Here is an 18854-nt window from a genome sequence, read left to right as displayed (position 1 = left end):
AACTCTTCCCGAGGAGGGCACCCTTACGAAAGTAGGTAGGAGAACGAGTCCATTTGGTAATGTTGAGGCATCCCACTCCTCAACAACTGCGACTGAACGCTTGCTTCCTTACAGTTGAATAGACACGGCCAGAGACCATGAACATGACCGTTCTTCCATTTGCACCCGTTCCGTCTTCAGCTTACTTCCGTTCAACACCTCGATCTCTGCTGATTTCTCCATCATGTCTTCGGCGAGGGGGCTGTTGATGACCAGTGAACTGCGATCCTGTCCGTGACGCCAATTTTTTGTAACGACAACAAATGGAGCCGGGACTCGCAGTGTTGGTTACGGGTGTTCTTTATTATTCGCAGGTTCTGATCGTCAAACCGACCCCAAACCCCCTGCCGGAGACAAAGATAGCTGACTCCCGATCACTCGCTCTGCTTCAAAATATCTTGCTGCTTCTTCGTTGTCAAAGATTCCAATATGAAGTGAGGAGAGGAAAACTTCGCTATTTATTGGGTTTAGGACCCTTCCCAAAGATATATTTTAACTTTAAATTCCAATCCACCGACGCACAGTCCTACATCACTTTTACTGCCACCTTGTTTGGGTGGAGGGCTATGTCTGGCTATGAGGTCATAGCTTGACCCAAGGAGGGCAGAGAGTGGACATTATGCCCAAATTTGGCGAGTAAAAGTGGAGAATGTGACCGGAAGGATTGGACTTCCTGAATGGCGCAGGGTGACTCATTTTCCAGAAAATGTATTTTTATGTTACTTTTTGTTTTGATTTTTTGATTCTTAGAAATCTTTCTTTCTCTTTGTTTTGACAAAAACCACAATGTTACATATACAATACATCAAAAGACACACATGGCGCCCATTTCATTACAATGGATGATTTGTAGGTTTGTGGAGATCTGCTGTTACTTACCAAGAAATGGCAGCGTTTCATACATCATCTTGCCTGTCACTGATCAACATGACTAAGAAGGCTCCAGACTCACAATAATTTCTTGTTGTTTCCTTCTGTGGTGTGTGTGTTTGTGTGTGTGTATGTCTGTTTATGTGTGTGTGTGTGTGTGGGGGGGGGGGATATGTGTGTTGTGTATGGGGGGATGAGGGAGGGTACGTGTGTGTGTTTTATCTGGTTGAAGGGCCCCGTCACACTACAACGAATGCCCAACGAATGCCCAACGAATGTCCAACAAATTTAAAAATTTGAAGACAATATGTTGACATCTGTTAGTAATACTAGAATAGTTTATAACATGCTTAGCATTTCTTGTATTCATTAGCTATTTGTAGGGATTCGCAGAGATACGCTTGACCCGATTTAAAAAAAAAAAATGTCCAAAATCTCCAGCGTATCTCTGCGAATCCCTACGAATAGCTAATGAATACAAAGAACATCATTTTTACGAAGTATTCTAGTATTAGCAAGGGATGCAAACTGTCTTCACATTTTCGAATTCGTTGGGCATTTGCTGTAGTGTGACGGGGCCTTTAGATAGCAGAACAAATATTCCACTACTGAAGATGAGAAATAATTATGCTAGACCACATGAATTTGATTCTAATGGACAGGTTTTCTGTTTGTAATTCCATACAGAATGTTCTTCAAACTTCTCAACTTGCCCCCTCTCCCCTACACACAAACACACAAGATTTGAATCAGTTCCCCCATCCCCAACCCCCTTTCATCCCAAACACACCCTCCACCCTCCATCCCCCTCAGGGTCAAGGTCACCAGAGGTTGGTCTAGTTGGTAGCAGCCAGACGACATTCCAGAATGGAGCAGGCCAAAACTCCTGGGATGAAACACGACCCGTCTCCCAAGATGGGGCTACCGTCTGCTCCGGTTTTTACAATGGGCCTGACATCCTCCAGGGCCCTCAGCCTCTCTCCCCTCTCCATCTCTCTCTTTCTCTATCTTCTTTTGAGCATTAAAGCTACCTTAGCATGGTGATATATTCCATACAGTCCCAGTTGGAATATTTTCATGTAGTGTAAATCGGGAGCTACTTTTTCTACACAAGAAGATGTATGAGAGATGATCAGAATGACTGGTTGCCATGGCGATGGTGATGGTAGTGGGTAGCAGTGGTGGTGTGGATGCCTTGCTAATGATTATCCAGGTTTGTGGTCTCTGGTGGTAGGGAGGAATGCCATATTATCTGGGAAGGTGATAGTTTTCATTTTAAAGGTTTTATATGAGCTTATTTGCTCAAGCAATTCCAGGACCCTTGGTTTAATGGCAATTGATGTGAAATAAGTTTGTTGTGGATTGAATCAGCAACTAGATCATTAACAATGATATGTAATCATGTGTCTGTGTTTGTGGGAATTAACTGGTTTTTGTCACGTGTTGTGTGAAATCATGAAAAATGATTGGTTGGATACTGTCATGCCCAAATAGCAATTTATTCTATGATAGGAATTTATTATGGCAGCTGATGGAACTTTGTGTACCTCACTCCTGAGCTGTTCCAAACTTCAGAGGGACCGGCTGATTGTAAGGTTGGATAAAAAACTGGCATAAATCAGACTCTGAGAGAGAAAGAGAGCGATAGAAAGAGAGAGAGATGGAAAAAGAGATGGAGAGGGAGTGAAGAGATAGATAGATAGATGGAGACAGACAGACAGACAGATCAACAGACAGACAGACATGTATAGTAAGTGTTTGTAGTTGCTGGGAATGGTAAAAAGGAGGGATTCTTCATCCAGTGAGCCAGTGCCTTAAGGGACTGCATATATCAGGGATATAATCCACAGGGAATTTCTATATCTGTGAAGTATAGATTAACTTTGATTCCTCACACAATCTTACTCTATGAAAATAAAAGGCTCTTTTTGAAGTAAGATACTATACCTCATTCAGTGTTCTACCACTGCAATAGCATAGTGCTTGGTGACAAGCAGTGTAGTGTCAATTTAAAGAATGTGAGTCATATTCTATAGTAATGACCATAAGTCAGGGCATTGTTTAGTTTGCTGAAATAATGACCTATTTCCATGTGCTGTCATTTTTAAGTTAACTTTGAAAAGAACCAAACAAGTTACAGTCTACATTCCTGGGAACATGAGCCAACAGGACAATGTATCAAGCTCTATTGATTATGCATCATGAGGTGCAGTGTGGAGGATATCATTGGTATAACAAAACATTATTCTTGTAGTTGGTGATTACAAAACTAGAGGCAAAAGTCATGTTATTGCAGATTTCTTGGGATCATTTAATGCAGTTATACAAATGATGCACAGGATAGAGTGTGTTAGAAACTAACGCCACGAAATAATCCTGTGCATCATTTGTTTTATAAAATGGGTCGAAAAGTAACAGCATTATTCACGTACCTGTGTGGGTCAATACCAGTCACCTACATGTAGCACTCGCTCAAAAGTCAAGATGTCCGAAGATGTTCGTCCCAAACATTTACGCACGTCGCACTCGGAAATCCCGCACATAAGTACTGTACGTACTGTATACGTACGCCACGTGTTAATATGCACAAGAAAGGCCGCCGGCTGTTGTGGCAGCCCGCGGCCCGAACTAGAAGTTGTTTACAGGATTGACAGCGCGTATAGTAGCGCGTGACGCACTTGTAACAACTGATTGAGTGCGCACTGCTAGTGTAAACATTGTGACGTACGTCAGGCCAGGGAGGTGGAAGAGAGACTCTTCTTAGTGCATTTACTAAGAAATTAATGCACGCACACGTGACTCATTTCAGCGCTTCCAATTGGCTACATTCTTGAACCCATTTTATAACAGGTATTAATTTCTCTCATTTCTTGTTTTGCTCTTGAGATCTACTTTTTGATGTGTCTGGGAATTCTGATGTAGACTTATTCCCATATCAGGAATGACTGATGCAGGGCTGCCAACTCTCACGCATTGAGCGTGAGACTCACGCAATTCAACCAATTTTGACTGTCTCACTCTGATAAACGAAATCTCACGCTAAACCCCCAAAATGGAGTGTACATGACTACAAAAAAATATATCTCTAAATTCTCAGATATTCTGAACATCGATATGCCCAAGCCCAAAATTTCGAGATTTTCCCACGCGGGTGTAAAGCTTAGCCAATAATAATCGTTTTCGGTTCGCACGCAAAGACGAGCTATTGGATTACGATTGGTTTCTACCTATACCATGTGAGCGTAGCTTGTACTTTGGGCAAATTACAGTACATGTATGATGGCTATGACGTGTGCTTGACATCGCTTTACACGTACACTGACTGTGTACGTAGTACGTACGTACGTATGGCCTCGGCCGCACAGCAGGCTGCCAGGCACTAGCCAGGAGGTCGCTCCGCTCCCTCGCAGTGTCTCACGCCAAACTCTCACTCAAGGTTGGCAGCCCTGCTGATGTATACATGATATTTCAGACATTATTCAAACCTCCTCTTGCCATATGAGAAACACAATTTTCATCTTGTTTGATAGGGCCTATATTATTGGGCCAAAATAGAAAAAAAAATCACATGAGTCGAGCTTGATTAGATGGATAGTATCAAATCATTGGAAATGTGCAGACTTATTCAGAATTTATAAAGGTCAGAGATTTCCCTAACTTTCCATCCACTGCCCCCAACACACCCTGGACCCTGCTGTATGCATACTCACAATCTGGGGATGGATTGACCAAATTTTGGTGTTATTGTATGTGACCAGAATGAGAAAGAGGGGGCGGTCAGTTCTAAGATGTTTGATTTCCTAGGAAGGATGTTGACTTGAGGTGTCATGTTTGGATGTGATGGACTTCCCCCTCCCCCCCCCCCAATCGATGTTTTCCTTCATCCCAAACTCCTTCAAGCATTGATCCATCCATACATCATTCATAGGAGGTTGTTGTGAGAAGAAAAGGATGCCTACCAATTTCTAACCTTGGCCCTTCATGCTTTCATCATTTATCTCTTGCTGTTCATTTGCTCAATAAGTTCAGCTGATCCTTGTTGTGTGCCTTTAACACTTCTAGTTGAGTGAAGTTGGGATGAAAAACAAAATGAGTTTGAAATGATATTTAGAGTGTAGAGAGAAAATGGGTTGGAATTTATGTGCCTTGTCCGGTATATTTATGTTTTGGATAGGTACAAACCCAACCGGGTATGCTTTTGCTTGTAATATTTTATCTTTGGGTTTGGCTGGGTTATAGGAGAAGTCATCTCAAATTGGATACTCCTTGTCTTAACCTGTTGAAGACTAGTCCCGAGTATACTTGGGGCAGGTGTCTATGGGAAATGGGTGTTTGAGCAAAATCATCCTCAATGGGGTAAGAGGCTATCAGTCGCCACCAGCTGCTGTATTGCATGCAGTGACAATGGTTTCTGCATGATAGGATTACTGTGGTGGATTAACATGTTTGCTTGCTCCTTTTCATGCAGATTGGGAAAAAAATCTGATGCTTTTGTTGCAAAATGCATAATGGAGTCTGTGATCGATGAAGACCATCTTCAGATATTCAAATACCCATGTTTGTCACTCAGTGCAGCAGTTCAGCCCCCACATGCAGCTTGCACAACACAAACACCAGAACAGCCAAAGCGTGTGTCGGGGCTCTCCACCTGCAACCTAACATCTCCCCAACAGCACCCCATCTCCCACACCCCTGCTCCATTCCCTACCTACGTGGTAGTCAGGAGGATCCCTAGACAGCCCTCAGACCGCCCCCTCTAGATGGCCCTCATCAAGATCATCCTTCAATCCCACCCACCCGTCTCCAGGGGGAAAGACATGGGCATGGCGGGTAATCCGCCAGCCACTTCATCCTCTCCATCTCTGTCCTTTAACCTGCCGCCCACGGATTAGTCTTCCACAAGGGCCCAACCCCTGGATGGCGGGACTTCTGACAAAACAAAACGCCCCCTTGCCCTTTGACGTAACAAAAAGTACTGAAGCTGGCCATTGATGGCATATGCAAAAAGGCAGTAGACCCACTTATCTGTGTATAGCTCTAACATATCTGTGAATATGAACTGGCAAAATTATACACATGCAACTTTTTGCACCACAGATTAACTCAGGGACTTCTGATGCAGGTTGATAACTTTCAGAGAGTCCCTGGTATCCAAATCAAGATGGTGGTCTGAGTCTGGAAGGAGCATGCAAACATTGTCTCCCACCCTTCATCATTACACTTTTTGTGAATATCATGACATAATGGCTGATGCAGTAGCATCCTGTCTCCTCTGATCCCACTTTGAAAGTCATCCATCATTAATATTCATTGTTTTTTTCTTTTGTGCACCATGGTGTACTGTCAATTGCTGGTAACAGATGATCTGATATGTAATTTCTAGCTTTGACTGTGGGTATCAAAATGTCATCCCTATCCTGAATCCTCTGTCTGCTGACTGACAGATATCGCAAGGCTTGATGTTTTATTTAACAGATGCCTATGAATTATCTAGAGATGAAAGATTGCAATGTTGATTATTCTTGGTGTAGATATTGTTGTTGTTGGTATTTTTGTTTTGTTTGTTTGTTTGTTTGTTTTTTGCTCAAGGAATGCAATTTCATTATTGTATGTGGTTGACGTAAGAATACTGTGACAGATATGGTACAAGGATCTTCTGTGTTTTGGTAGATATAGATAGGCCCACAAAGTAATGTCAGACTGGAAAAGGGCATATGTGCAGCTTTGCAGAGCATTGGTAATGTTCAGTTAGTTCATTTCTGCATGACATAAACAGCCACTCTCATGAAGTGCATGTTGTTGAAGCTACGTAGGGAATGCATGGATTTCTACAATAGTATTTCTTTTGCAAATGTGGTAAAATGGAAACGTAATTCTGTTAAGCCTTGTTGCAAGGCTAGCCATGTTCAGGACGATGCCCTCTGTGCATTCTGATTCCGTGCACCCACCCTCCCATCGACCAGATCCAATCTAGCCCCCTCATAAGGGCCTCGTTACCTCCCATATCATCACCCTTCATCACCCATGCCCTAATTATGACCCAAGCCTCCCCACTCTCTTGGAAGTACCTTGGGGGTTAAAAAAAAGTTGGGTGGGGTGGGGTAGAAAGGGGGTTGGGAGAAAGCATCTAGAAGGTATAGATTCTTGCATGTCTTCACCCCCAGGTGTGTTGTATTTATGTTGCCCCTACAGACAGATGTGGTCATGATCCCACCAGCTTCTGTTTCTTCACTGCATTGCTAGCCTTGATTCATGACATTATCCACTTTTTTTTTTTTAAGATGGCATTGCTATAATAATTATGTTTCTGTGGTCAGATGCATGGTAATTCCTAACATGATTTTGACATTCCATTTCCAGTGCATGCTTTCAGAAACACATACTCATTTTTATACCAGCTCTCTGTAAAAACAGTTTGCTGATTTTTGAAAGTTATCTTCTTGTGGTAGAAATGATGGAAACAAAATATAAAAATGTGAAGGCTAAGACTATCTGATTACCAGTGCAGCATTTAATATGCCATTAATTGCGTATATTTTTGAAACAGTGAACTTGATCACAATGCTCTGGTGATACTTCTTAGGGACTCATGTTACCTTTGATTCTTATCTCATTTTCCAAGGGGAAGCTTTCCAAAAATAAACATGGATTTGGCCTCTTTACAAAGCTGTCTGAGATATATTTAGGCAATTATTATTTTTCATACCTTCCTGAGGAGCTAGGACAAGAGCTGGTATGATTTCGTATTGGAAGAAAATGAGTTTTTATGAAATACTCATATTTTCTCTGTATAGTTCTGCTATCATAACAGTTGTAGAGTTTCTATCTACAGAGGGCAGCAAAGTAAATCACCCCAAACTTTAAAAATGCATAATGTTTGAATGGTTGACCAGTATGTTTTCCTGAAACATTCAGCGAGTGTTTCATTAGTCTCCCTGAATTTACTGTGTTCACATACGATATACAAATTCAAATTCCTCTTTAAATCATCAACTTTAAATCTGAACTGATGTGCTGCTTTTCTGTTTGGTGGTTTTTGGATTTGTTGCTCCCTCCCCCCCCCAAGCCTTTGATACACAGTTTTCCCTTGATACCAAAGTATGAGTATTCTCAGTGGAGGAGACAAATGTTGCCAGCATCTGCATCTTCTTTTCCTACTTTTATGTTTGTAACAGAAAAGTTCTGTGAATTCTTTTGGTGCGCTTTGTTGAAGTGGATGAACTAACAACAAAACTTGAGGGAAACTGGTTATAGTGATTGTTTATTATCCTTAAATCAAAGAGAAAGGAAAGAGATGAATAAGAAATCCCACTTTCCATTTTTTAACCCATTGAGCACGGGCTGAATTTGCTGCAACACGCATTTCCCATAGACACTTGTCCAAGTATACTCCGGACTCAACCTCAACGGGTTAACAAGTTAAGGATGAGCTGATGTTGCTATAACACATATTTCCTATAGACACCTTCCGGAGTATACTTGCGGCTAGTCTTCAATGGGTGAAGCATGTTGGTAGGTCGACATGTTCTTCCAACCATGTTCTTTGCTGCTGGCCAAAATGATGAGTGGAAAGTGTAAGAATTAGGAACAGAATATTCATCGTGATAAAGCCACCATCTTAAAAAGGTATTACGAATTTGTCATCTTCCCAGGTATCCATAATGTGCGTGCATAGTGATTGCAGTGATGCATGTCATATACCACAGAGCAGACAATGTTACAAGCGTCACTATGACCTTTTGGCATTTCTAGCCGGGCGGACTGCATGCGAAGCGTTAATTTTCCTCCCGTCTGCCTGAAATTTTAAGAAGCTGCCATCCTGGTCAGCCACTAGCCTGGGGCGCTATCGCTGAAAGTGTGAATAGTATGTATTATATACGACATTAGACACAGCATTTTTTTCTCATGTGAATTTTTGTATTTTATAAGAAATGCATTACGTTTTTGAATATTTCAGCAGAGTACATTATGGTATAGCCAATAATGATATACATTTTTGATTTCATTAAAAGAATGAATGCTAACTTGGGCAAATAAATGTCCACCTTTATGTGTCTTGTATTTCCATATTTTCATAACCACCCTGTAGGTCAGGGTTTTGATGCAGCATGGATATATATGCACCCGCAGCCGCGTTTATTTTTCAGTGGTTAGGTGGCATGGAGGAATATGGCTTGCCAATTAGCATCCTGTGGTAATAAACATGTCATGTGCCGTTAACACCGATTCGCACGCTGGCAGAATCGTTTGATGTGTTCACACCCAGCACCCCCATGGCGCCTCTGTGAGATGCTTTATAGAGACCTGCCAGCGTATTCACCTGAAGAATCGTTCAGATGTGCACAGAATGGCTTGCGGGGGCAGTAGTCAGCAGCCAAATTTTCCTCTTGGCTTGTTGACATTCAAAGTTTTTCTCACTCAAGTCACACCACATCTATTGGCAGTGTCCACACAGAAAGAGGTACACTCTTTGTATCGTTATTATGATTTATTTTTGTGAATTCTGCCAAAAAACATCATGCCAAAACAATGCCTGCTATAATGCCAATGCAACTTCTCTTGTTTTGACTTTGGGAAATCAATAACTAACTTTGCGTTTTGAAAATAGATGAAACTCATTTTCCCATTTTATTGGTGTGAGGCTTTCTTCACAAATTCAGAACTATTTTTCTAGCCCAGATCTGCAATACTTTAGCACCATTTCCACCATTTGCAGAAAGGTGTAATTACCACAGTTTAAATCTCATAGCACCCTCATTATCTAGCCAAAAAGTGCTACATGGTATCATGACCACTTTTTCGCCTGTTTTGGAAAAGATGATGTCCACCCCATACAGTGCAAGTTGTAGTTTGACACTGTAAAGATTGAGTAATGTTTCCAAGTTGGATGAGGGAGAGCTGTTAGAATGGGGAAAGGAAAAATGCATTCGGCCCCAGGAAATGAGATTTCAAATGGCTGTGGGAGAAGACACTAAAACATGTTCTCATCTTTTGACGCTTCGGCATAATTTGGCAAAGAGAGATGCCACTCTTTAAAGCACTTTAATCCGTACTTTTTCTGAGCATGTGGTGTGCAGACAGCATAGGTTTAAAATAATCAGAAGAAAAGTTTGAACTGCCTCCAACTCTATTCCGCATTTTCCCTGCATCATTACATGAAATCCACAATCCATAATCCTGTACTTTACACAATTTGAAGGGGTGAGGGTGCCATGAACAACCACTGTATTGTTCATTGATGATCTTTAAGTTAAAGTCCATAGTTATAGTGCTCCCATAATAGGACAGAGTTCTTTTAAAGGCATTATTTACCATTTGCAGATGACACAAAAATCCAGCTTCAGTGCTTCAAGATAGTTCTAAAATGTGAGTTAGGGATAGAAACAACTAATATAAAAATGTCACTCAGTAGAATCAATGTTAAATATTGTTAAATATACAAAATGTAAACAACAGTTACAATAGAATTGTTTCTAATTCTAGGATAAACTGTCTACAGTTATGGTTTATTGAGGAAAATACTGATATCTCCTTATATTTTAGGCTTTATTGCAAAATTTTTATATGGTAGGATATTTTGTGGTACAACTGACCTGCACATGTGCATCAAATGTGATATCTTGGCCATTTTTAAAATCACTGCTCCCAATGGTAAACAATACCTTTAAGTTAAAATCCATAGTTGGCACTCCCATATCACGACTGGCGCTACGTTTTTATCTTTTAAGACCGTAGATGTGAACATACTTCATCCTCTATAATTCCACACCATCATTCCTCCACCACTTCCATAGGTCATACTCCTATGAATTGAGCTGCATAAGAAAGTATTGATCGAGAGTGTGAACATGCTTCCAAATCCACTCCATACATCATCCCAGCATCATGCCCAAGGCCAGATTTCTCCCGGCACAGACATGTTTTCATCATTAAACCAGGCACTGCTGTCTTATCTGTAGCTACTGTAGCAGAGCTCTGAACATCCCAACACATCACAGCTCAGTATACGTAGGTAGTCATATATAGAGACTGGTGTCTTAAAGGGAATATCAAACTAGATAGTCATGTAGAGAATTACAATGGGTGTGTAATGTCTTAAAGGGGAGCATGCACTCCATGTTTGAACTGACCTGATAGAAAAATAAATGGAGTTAAATAAATGAAGCACTGAAGTCTCCTTGCACCTGACTAAGGATAAGAAAGTTGAAGATTGATAAGAAAGTTGAATGACATTGAAGACTTTCTCAAGCCTTCAACAAATAGGGGCCTAAAATGCTTTTACTTGCATACGTAAATCAGATAGGGCGATGATATCATGGCTTCATGGGATTCCCATTATATTATTTATCACATTAGAGTTAAGTTTAGCATCTCGTGCAACTTCCTATTCAAAGAAGTTATCGTTTGCTAAAATTACAACATCAGAATGTTGTCAACTTTAAACTGGAGATGGAGTTTGACCTTAAAGTACAAAGGTAGAAAAAACATCTAGATCGAGAGACAGACAGGCGGATAGATAGACTGAGAGGAGGACATATTTTATAGAAACATATTGAAGATGGTTATGACTTGAAGGGTAAAGTGGAATGTATCCATAGGAGAGAATGTGATCTTTTAATGCATGAATTGAAGGTCATCAAATCAGTTGAAATGAATGCGGGCAGTGTCAGGGAAATGTGGAAGAATTTGTGAACATTTTGATCGTCCTTGCATTATCCTGAAATGATGTTCGAGGAGCGCCTGAAAATGTCTCGGTCGCATGCCTGCAGTGGCCTCAAGGAGGATCTTTTGTGTAGTAAAATGTCACCTTATTATTCACATTTTCCTGCAACCTGCTGTGTCTTCTTCACTCTGCTCATTCTATGATTGCGAATTGACATTTTTATGTCGAACAAGGTTCAACAGGGAGAGAATGCTTCTTGTTCGGAATGACAAATGCACAATACCACATGCTGTGGGTGGTATTCAACATGCAAAAATGAGGCAAAAAGTGCACGTATATGCTGTAACTTGTAATTCTGATAGAGTATGTTGTGGCGAGGGTGCTATTACAGTGATTTTTGAAGAAGGGTATTGTAGACTGATCCAGTCTGGCAGCAAAATTCGCCATTACTGCAGTGTCCCATGCGCGCACGTGTATGGCGAATACATGATGTACAGTATGTCCCCCAAAAAAATTACAATGAGATTTTCATAGTGATAACACTCAATATGGTTAAACTGTCTAAATGCTACTTCAGGGTCTTAAAATATAACATCTTAGCTTTATTTTGCAGAAATCCCCATTCAATTTGGTCAGGCGGTCACAGAGAAATGTGGATTGTTGTAAAGAATGTCATGAGTCTGATTCTTCCAACTTTAGCACTGTGTGTGAATACAGTATAGACAGAACTTGGAGGGAAGAGATTCCTGACATCCTCTACAAAATTCCTCATTTCTCTGTGACCACTGAAGCGAATCGAATGGGGTTTTCTGTAAGATGTGGGCAATGATTTATAGTTTCATACCCTGAATTTGTATTTAGATTGATTCACTATTTTTAAAGATATCGTTGCGGAAGGTCCCATTGTAATTTTTTTTTTGACGTACGGTATATGGCAACTGGCTCGTGCCTGCCTCAATATATACAGTACCACACATTCAGCATGCGTGTGCACAACTGGGACACTACAGTTAATTCCAGGTGTTGTGCCAGGTCTTATCGGTCTGTAGATGGTAATCTCAGTTATATGACCTCCAAAATGTTAGTCATAATCTTGGATAAATCTTTTACTACAATGCTCTCTCTCATTACTATTTTGAGATTAAAGTGATGGTATAAGATAATCATAGTGTGCATTCCCAGGGGGGTCTCAGGAACTGAGCCAAAAAGGAAAAACAGAAAACACACTATTCACCCCTCTTCTATAAATTCCCTGTGTGAGGTCACGGAGTGATTAGTGATGCGGTGGGGCCCCTGCTGCCGTTTAGCTGAAAATAGTGCACGGACCCAGTCATCTCATCCATCTTCATTGATTCATGATTGAAATATGATGCCGGTGGGGGATTGCTACGGGGCGTGCATATTCATTCTTGCAACTTATTTGGCATAGTGGTGATGAGATGCTCGCTCTATAATCATTGTTATTCTTGACTATTAACCCGTTCAGGACGGTTTGATTTTGCTACAACACGCATTTCCCATAGACGCCTGCCTGAGTATACTCGGGACTCGTCCTCAACGAGTTAAAATGCTTTTCATCTTCTATACCTATTTAGCTGGTTTACATGATATAATCATGACATAATCAACATATTATGTATCTATATATTCTTCTCTCTCTCTCCCTTCTCACTCTCTTCCATGTGTGTGTGTGTGTGTATGTTGTGCATTTGTAAGAGTATAATGAAATATATATGTGTGCTTATGATAGCATTATCTTTCCTGTCTACCTCAAACATGTGATATAGAACCATTAGCAATTTTGTGATATTATATATGCACTTCTCTCTTTTTATCTCATCCTCTCTTTGTTGTGCATATGTGTATGTTTGTGTGTGTTTGTGTGTGTGTGTGTGTGTGTGTGAGAGAGAGTGTGTGTGTGGTTTTTTATGTGTGATATTTCATTGTTGGCATTGATTTTGCATGGGTGCAGATGAAGTTTTTTATACACATGTATGCAACATCAGTTGTTTCACATCAAATGGAGATATATGTAACCAACAAGGTATCTCTCCCTCCTCATTCTGTTCTCTCTCCTCCCACTTAATTTCCATTTTCTTTCTATCTTTTACCAGCTCTATCTGCCTGTAGTGTATGTGTGTGTGTATGTATGTGTGTGTGTGTGTGTGTGTGTGTGTGTGTGTGTTATATGTGATTGAGAGATATATACTCATATGTATCTGTGTGTGTTTGTGTGTAGGCCTACATTATGTGTGTATATAACATTGTATATATGCATTGATGGATGTAGTGTGTCTGTGTATGTGCATCTGTTTATGCATACAACTCTGAATATTTGAAGGGTTTGTTTGCAAAAACCGATAAGTCCATTTTTGAAGATTTTGAAGTACGATCTCTGTCATAAAGTACAAAATAATACCTTTTAAATGATATATTGGTCACTACATATACAGGAATATTTCTTAAGTTATGGTCAAAGGAAGCAAAAATTTTCTTATTATTCTCTTTATTTTTCTTGACCTTTAATCGCAAATATCTCCATTTGGCAAATATGGACTTATCGGTTTTTGCAAACAAACTCTTCATTTGGTGTTCACATTATGTCCCAAGAAAAGGATTATGTTGACTTCATATGGGTGAAGAATCTTATGTCACCTGTGATCACATCTGTGTAGGAAGTTCAACATGACATATTCTTTTTTCTCCATACATGGCAGGAAAATATATGGAAAGGGACAGTTAACGTGAAAATGATATCAACAGATTTCAGTGGCTTGATGGCTGTATTTCTCACCTGCACTTCCATATAATGTGATTACTGTAAGCAATGATAAGTGCTGCATACAGACTTCAGGCAATGGACAAAATAGAGGAGGGTCTTTGCTAACTTTGCACAGCGTAACCAATTCCTGTCACTTTATTCTGCTTTAATCCTTTATGTGCTTTGAGTGCTGATTGGCATAGAAAATCCCATAGCATTGTACACACAGTCCAAAGTCCCTGGTATGGAAAGTATTCAACATACAGGTGTATGTTATATTCCTTTTTACGCATCTCATTTGTATTACTTTATGTGGAAATAAAATCATTTGAATTGAATTGAATTGAGGTCAAAGTCCAGCCATTCATGACATTATCCTGACACGTGATGGTTCCTATCCAATCTGTGCGTGCCACCGACATCCCGCGTGACATCAGAGATGCACGCTTCCAGGACATGATCGGCTGACACCTGTGATGCCCACATGGAGAAGTAACCATGGCAACGCCGTTTCAGTGTCTTCCGAGATGGGTCAGGACCATTTTCTATCTTTTTTGCTCCCACGATGCTCTTGCCCCCTACATCACAGATTTCCCAGCTGAATGTTTTCCAGTGAGCAGAGAGCACAAAAGCAATCAATTAGGCATCCATTGAAGTGTTTTCATTGCCCCCTTCATTGGCAAGTGCTTTGACCTTGGGCTGGTCTAATATTTGGCCAGTGTGTGATTGCGCGAGCAGTGCTTTTTTCTTACGTCTGTCCCTCCTGGGAGAAATTGATTTGCAATTTCATGAGGAGATTGGGGTCTGCTGCATCTGATGTTCTCTGAATGATTAGAGATGAGCTAAATTTGTCAGAAGATTCTTTTTTCTCTCTCTTAGCCATTTTCTCTCTCTCATATAACTGCCTCCATCTCCTATATCCTTACAAACATAAAAGCAGACACAGATAGACAGACAGACACATACACACACACACACAAACTAACAGACATTCAAACAAGTTAAACCCTCAATATAGATGCAGACTCACAAGTGCATTGCTAGTTGTAGGCATGCTTACTACAAGACAACAGCATTTGTATGCACATGACAAAATGAGATGTGATTTCGTTTATATTTCTGGTTGTCTGAATAAATGGAGCAAATATTTATGACTTCTTAGGGGGTGTAAGCTTTGATTTGTGCATGTCACATATGGACTTTAAAAAACTTTGGTAGCTAAAGTTAACCTATTGAAGACTACTCCCAGGTATACTCGGGCAGGTATCTATGGTAAATGTGTGTTGTAGCAAAATCAGCCTGTCCTCAACGGGTCAAAGGAAAGCTTGAACATCAGATATTTTGCTGTAATCTAAACCAAGGATGTAATGATAATCTACCAATGGAAATTCCTCTACAATGAATCATCCTCAAATTATCCCCATCACAGGGACAACAAAAACTCTTTTAGTGACTTTTTTTTTGGTGCTGTAGACACAGTGCTTGCCAAGAGTATCTTTTCAGTAGCTTGAGATGATATCATGCTTTTGTGCCTCAACTCTGGTAGACCTAGCATTTTTTTTTTTCAAGTGTCCTTCTATACTAAACTTTCAGTGTTTTCATCTTCTCCGTAATCCATCCCATTGATCAAGTCAACACTGGTATTTTGGCAAATAGGGAAATTTCTGACAGAGACCCTACATTCTATTTTCAGCCGCTTTTAAGGTCATTTATGCAAAATCTCTCCTTCCATAAAGTTTGAATTTCTCCAGCTGTAGCTGTGTGTCTGCTGTTTCAGTTATATTTTCTCTTGCTTTAACCTTTGCCAGACTCTAGTTTTGTAATATGTTCAAAAATAAGGCCAGGACAGCATCAGAGAACATCTATGACCCTTGACCCCGGCCAAGAGATGTTACACTTGTGATGCATGCAATGTGCACAAAATACTGTGTGCTTGTTTGGGCGATCAGAGTCCCCAGTTTGTGGAGGGTTCAGGTAGGATGGAGAACTTGCAGTATGAGAGATGCATGGGACTCCAGTATCTGCTCAGATGATACAGTTTTTACATAAATTCATTAAATTAGCAGTGTAATATGAGTTTGGAATAGACCTGACGTCATCATAGAATGGAATGATATGGCATTTTGTTATACAAGGAACTTCTACTTCCAGAGTATTGACTAGAATTTTATTTTCCCCTTTAAAAGTAATGAAAGGGGAAATAAGGTATTTAAGATTTATTATGTGTTTTTAGGTCATAGTCATAAAAATTGGGGACGGAAAAAATGAATTAATGGAAGAGTGCTTCAACCTCAGACAATATGATTTACAGTCTCAATATCATCTGCCAATGATGGTAAAACAGACATTAAATTTGTGAATTAGGCACAGCTGGCGGTGTGTTTGAAGGCCAGATGGACCGAAACGGTCCGCCATATTCACATCAGCATAAGATAAGACGCTCGCCAGCCCGCCGGTCGGTGGGCAAAGTTCTCATCTCTTGTTAACCTCCGTTGGAGAAGTTTCCGCCTTGACGCATTGGTACACACTCCCATCAGAAACTGGGCCTTTTTTTGAGCGAGTGTCCAGGCATCCTCTTGGGTGAAGTTGTTGTCTGTGCTTTGGGTAGAGCCAAGTTGGGCAGAATCCGGTGGTTACATGGTGGTGGTTGTATCATCCTCCAGCCCTCTCTACAAGGGGAAGAATTTTCCTAGTGTCTGTTTGCTTCACCACTCTGGCAGAGATTTTATGGTGAATTAAGATCTGTGAAAACTGTTACATTGCGACATTTTCTGTGATGTTTGTTTTTTCTTGTCATTCAGCTTTTGTCTATTGTGTATGAATTGAATGCTACCTTGAATTGTGTGTTGACATATCAAGTATGTCAGATGTATTTTCATCGTTTTAGTACATGAAAGATATGACTGTCGTGTTTTGTTTTTCAGAAAGAATGGCATGCATTCTTATGTTAGTGGCAACATTTGAAATTCTATGACAAAAATATATTCTGTCATGTTGGAAGTTTTTAACTGACTAGTTGATATAGAGATAGAAATTATGCTCTGTATGTGAAGGAATGACAGAGTTGTGAGATGGTGACATCATCGTCCATCTGATTTGTATATCTGGTTGTAACTATTTTGCTTTGATTCATTAACAATATGAAACTTTGACATTTTGACCAAAGTTTTTAATGTTATGTCAATTGTCAATATCAAGCTTCCAACATTCCTGTTGATTTTGACAGTCACGTATTTCATGAAAATCTACATTGACATGGAGTGGTTTCTCTCCCCAAGTCCCTTGTATTCATGTTTCTCCATGTCTGTTTCTACTCCAGGAGCTCATTGAGAACACCCCGGATGACCACCCAGACCAGGAGCTGCTCCAGAATGCCCGGAGCACGGTCAACACCCTGGCCAAGGCCATCAACGCCAGCAAGAACGAGGCCGACAACGCCATCATCGACCGCCAGATCATCCAGGAGCTGGCGGGCCTCATCGATGGCATGGACGACCTCATCGTGCCTCACCGACGCTTCATCCGACAGTACCCCATCTCGGAGACGGTGAGGAATCCTTACCTGTCTTTTGTGTGTAGGGTAGCAACGGAGGCATCATGGCATGGAATAGACTGGTTTACATTAATACTTGTGTGACTGCCAAGCTCAAAACCTATAAAGTAGGCCAAAATGAATTCACACATTTCAACATAGTTAAAAGGGTAAGCCCTAAGCTTTAAAATGTTCTATAACTTTTTGAAATTAGACCATCCTAACCTATTAAAAAATGGTTAAAATAAGAGAGAGGTAGGATGTACAGTTTCATAGAGAAAGGAGAAAAGAGGATTTCAAGACTATGGTCAGTGGTCACTTGGGCGTGCTGTGCAGAAGTATTGATGGAAAAAAAAGATATATGGTTTGGAAGAAAAGCTGCAAAGTTTTGACATTAGGTAGCGAAAATATTACTCTCTCAGGTAAGACAACTTTCAAAACTTGGTTTGGTCAATGCAAGCAACATATTTTGGTTCATTTCGAGAATCCTCATTTGTTACTTTTTGTGGGTTTTGAACTAGGTGATCACATATTCTATTCGATGCGTTCTTGCCAAAGGAAAGGTTGTGTTCCCCATTTTGGAGATTGGTAAGAGATTTGATCTGTACATAAATGTAGGATAGTGACGTGAAGTATCAGGGAGGTGAATGGACTGACTTACACATACAGATTTGATGCGTCCATGTCAAGATAAAGGATGCTCCTGATGATCAAAATGATATGTCTTGGGCTTGCTGAACAAAGCTTTGGTTCAGTTAAAGGGGATGGCTAGTAACTGATCAGTGGGAATCAGTGGGAATGCTGAGGGATGATTGTTCCAATCCTTGTGGGATTTATTTAAGAGTACATTATATATCTATTCTTGTGTGAAAATTATTTGCTTCAGAATGGTCTCAACCTGGGCTCAATTCGGAGATCTTTAACTAGATCAGCAGCAGAAAAACTGATGCATGCTCTTATTTCGTCTTGTCTAGATTTCTGCAATTCTC

General features: G+C 40.4%; 1 protein-coding gene across 1 annotated transcript in view; it reads left to right on the top strand.

Moving 5' to 3' along the window:
- Window positions 1-18854, top strand: part of LOC140234717 (rho guanine nucleotide exchange factor 17-like) — a 243320-nt gene that overhangs the window by 161429 nt on the left and 63037 nt on the right. The window contains exon 6 of the mRNA XM_072314751.1: window positions 17653-17880. Within this exon, the coding sequence (XP_072170852.1) occupies window positions 17653-17880 (228 nt within the window). The remainder of the gene's footprint in view (window positions 1-17652; window positions 17881-18854) is intronic.

The sequence above is a fragment of the Diadema setosum genome, chromosome 11 (assembly GCF_964275005.1).
Source record: "Diadema setosum chromosome 11, eeDiaSeto1, whole genome shotgun sequence".
Taxonomy (NCBI): Eukaryota; Metazoa; Echinodermata; class Echinoidea; order Diadematoida; family Diadematidae; genus Diadema; species Diadema setosum.
This window is presented reverse-complemented; position numbering and strand designations above follow the sequence as displayed.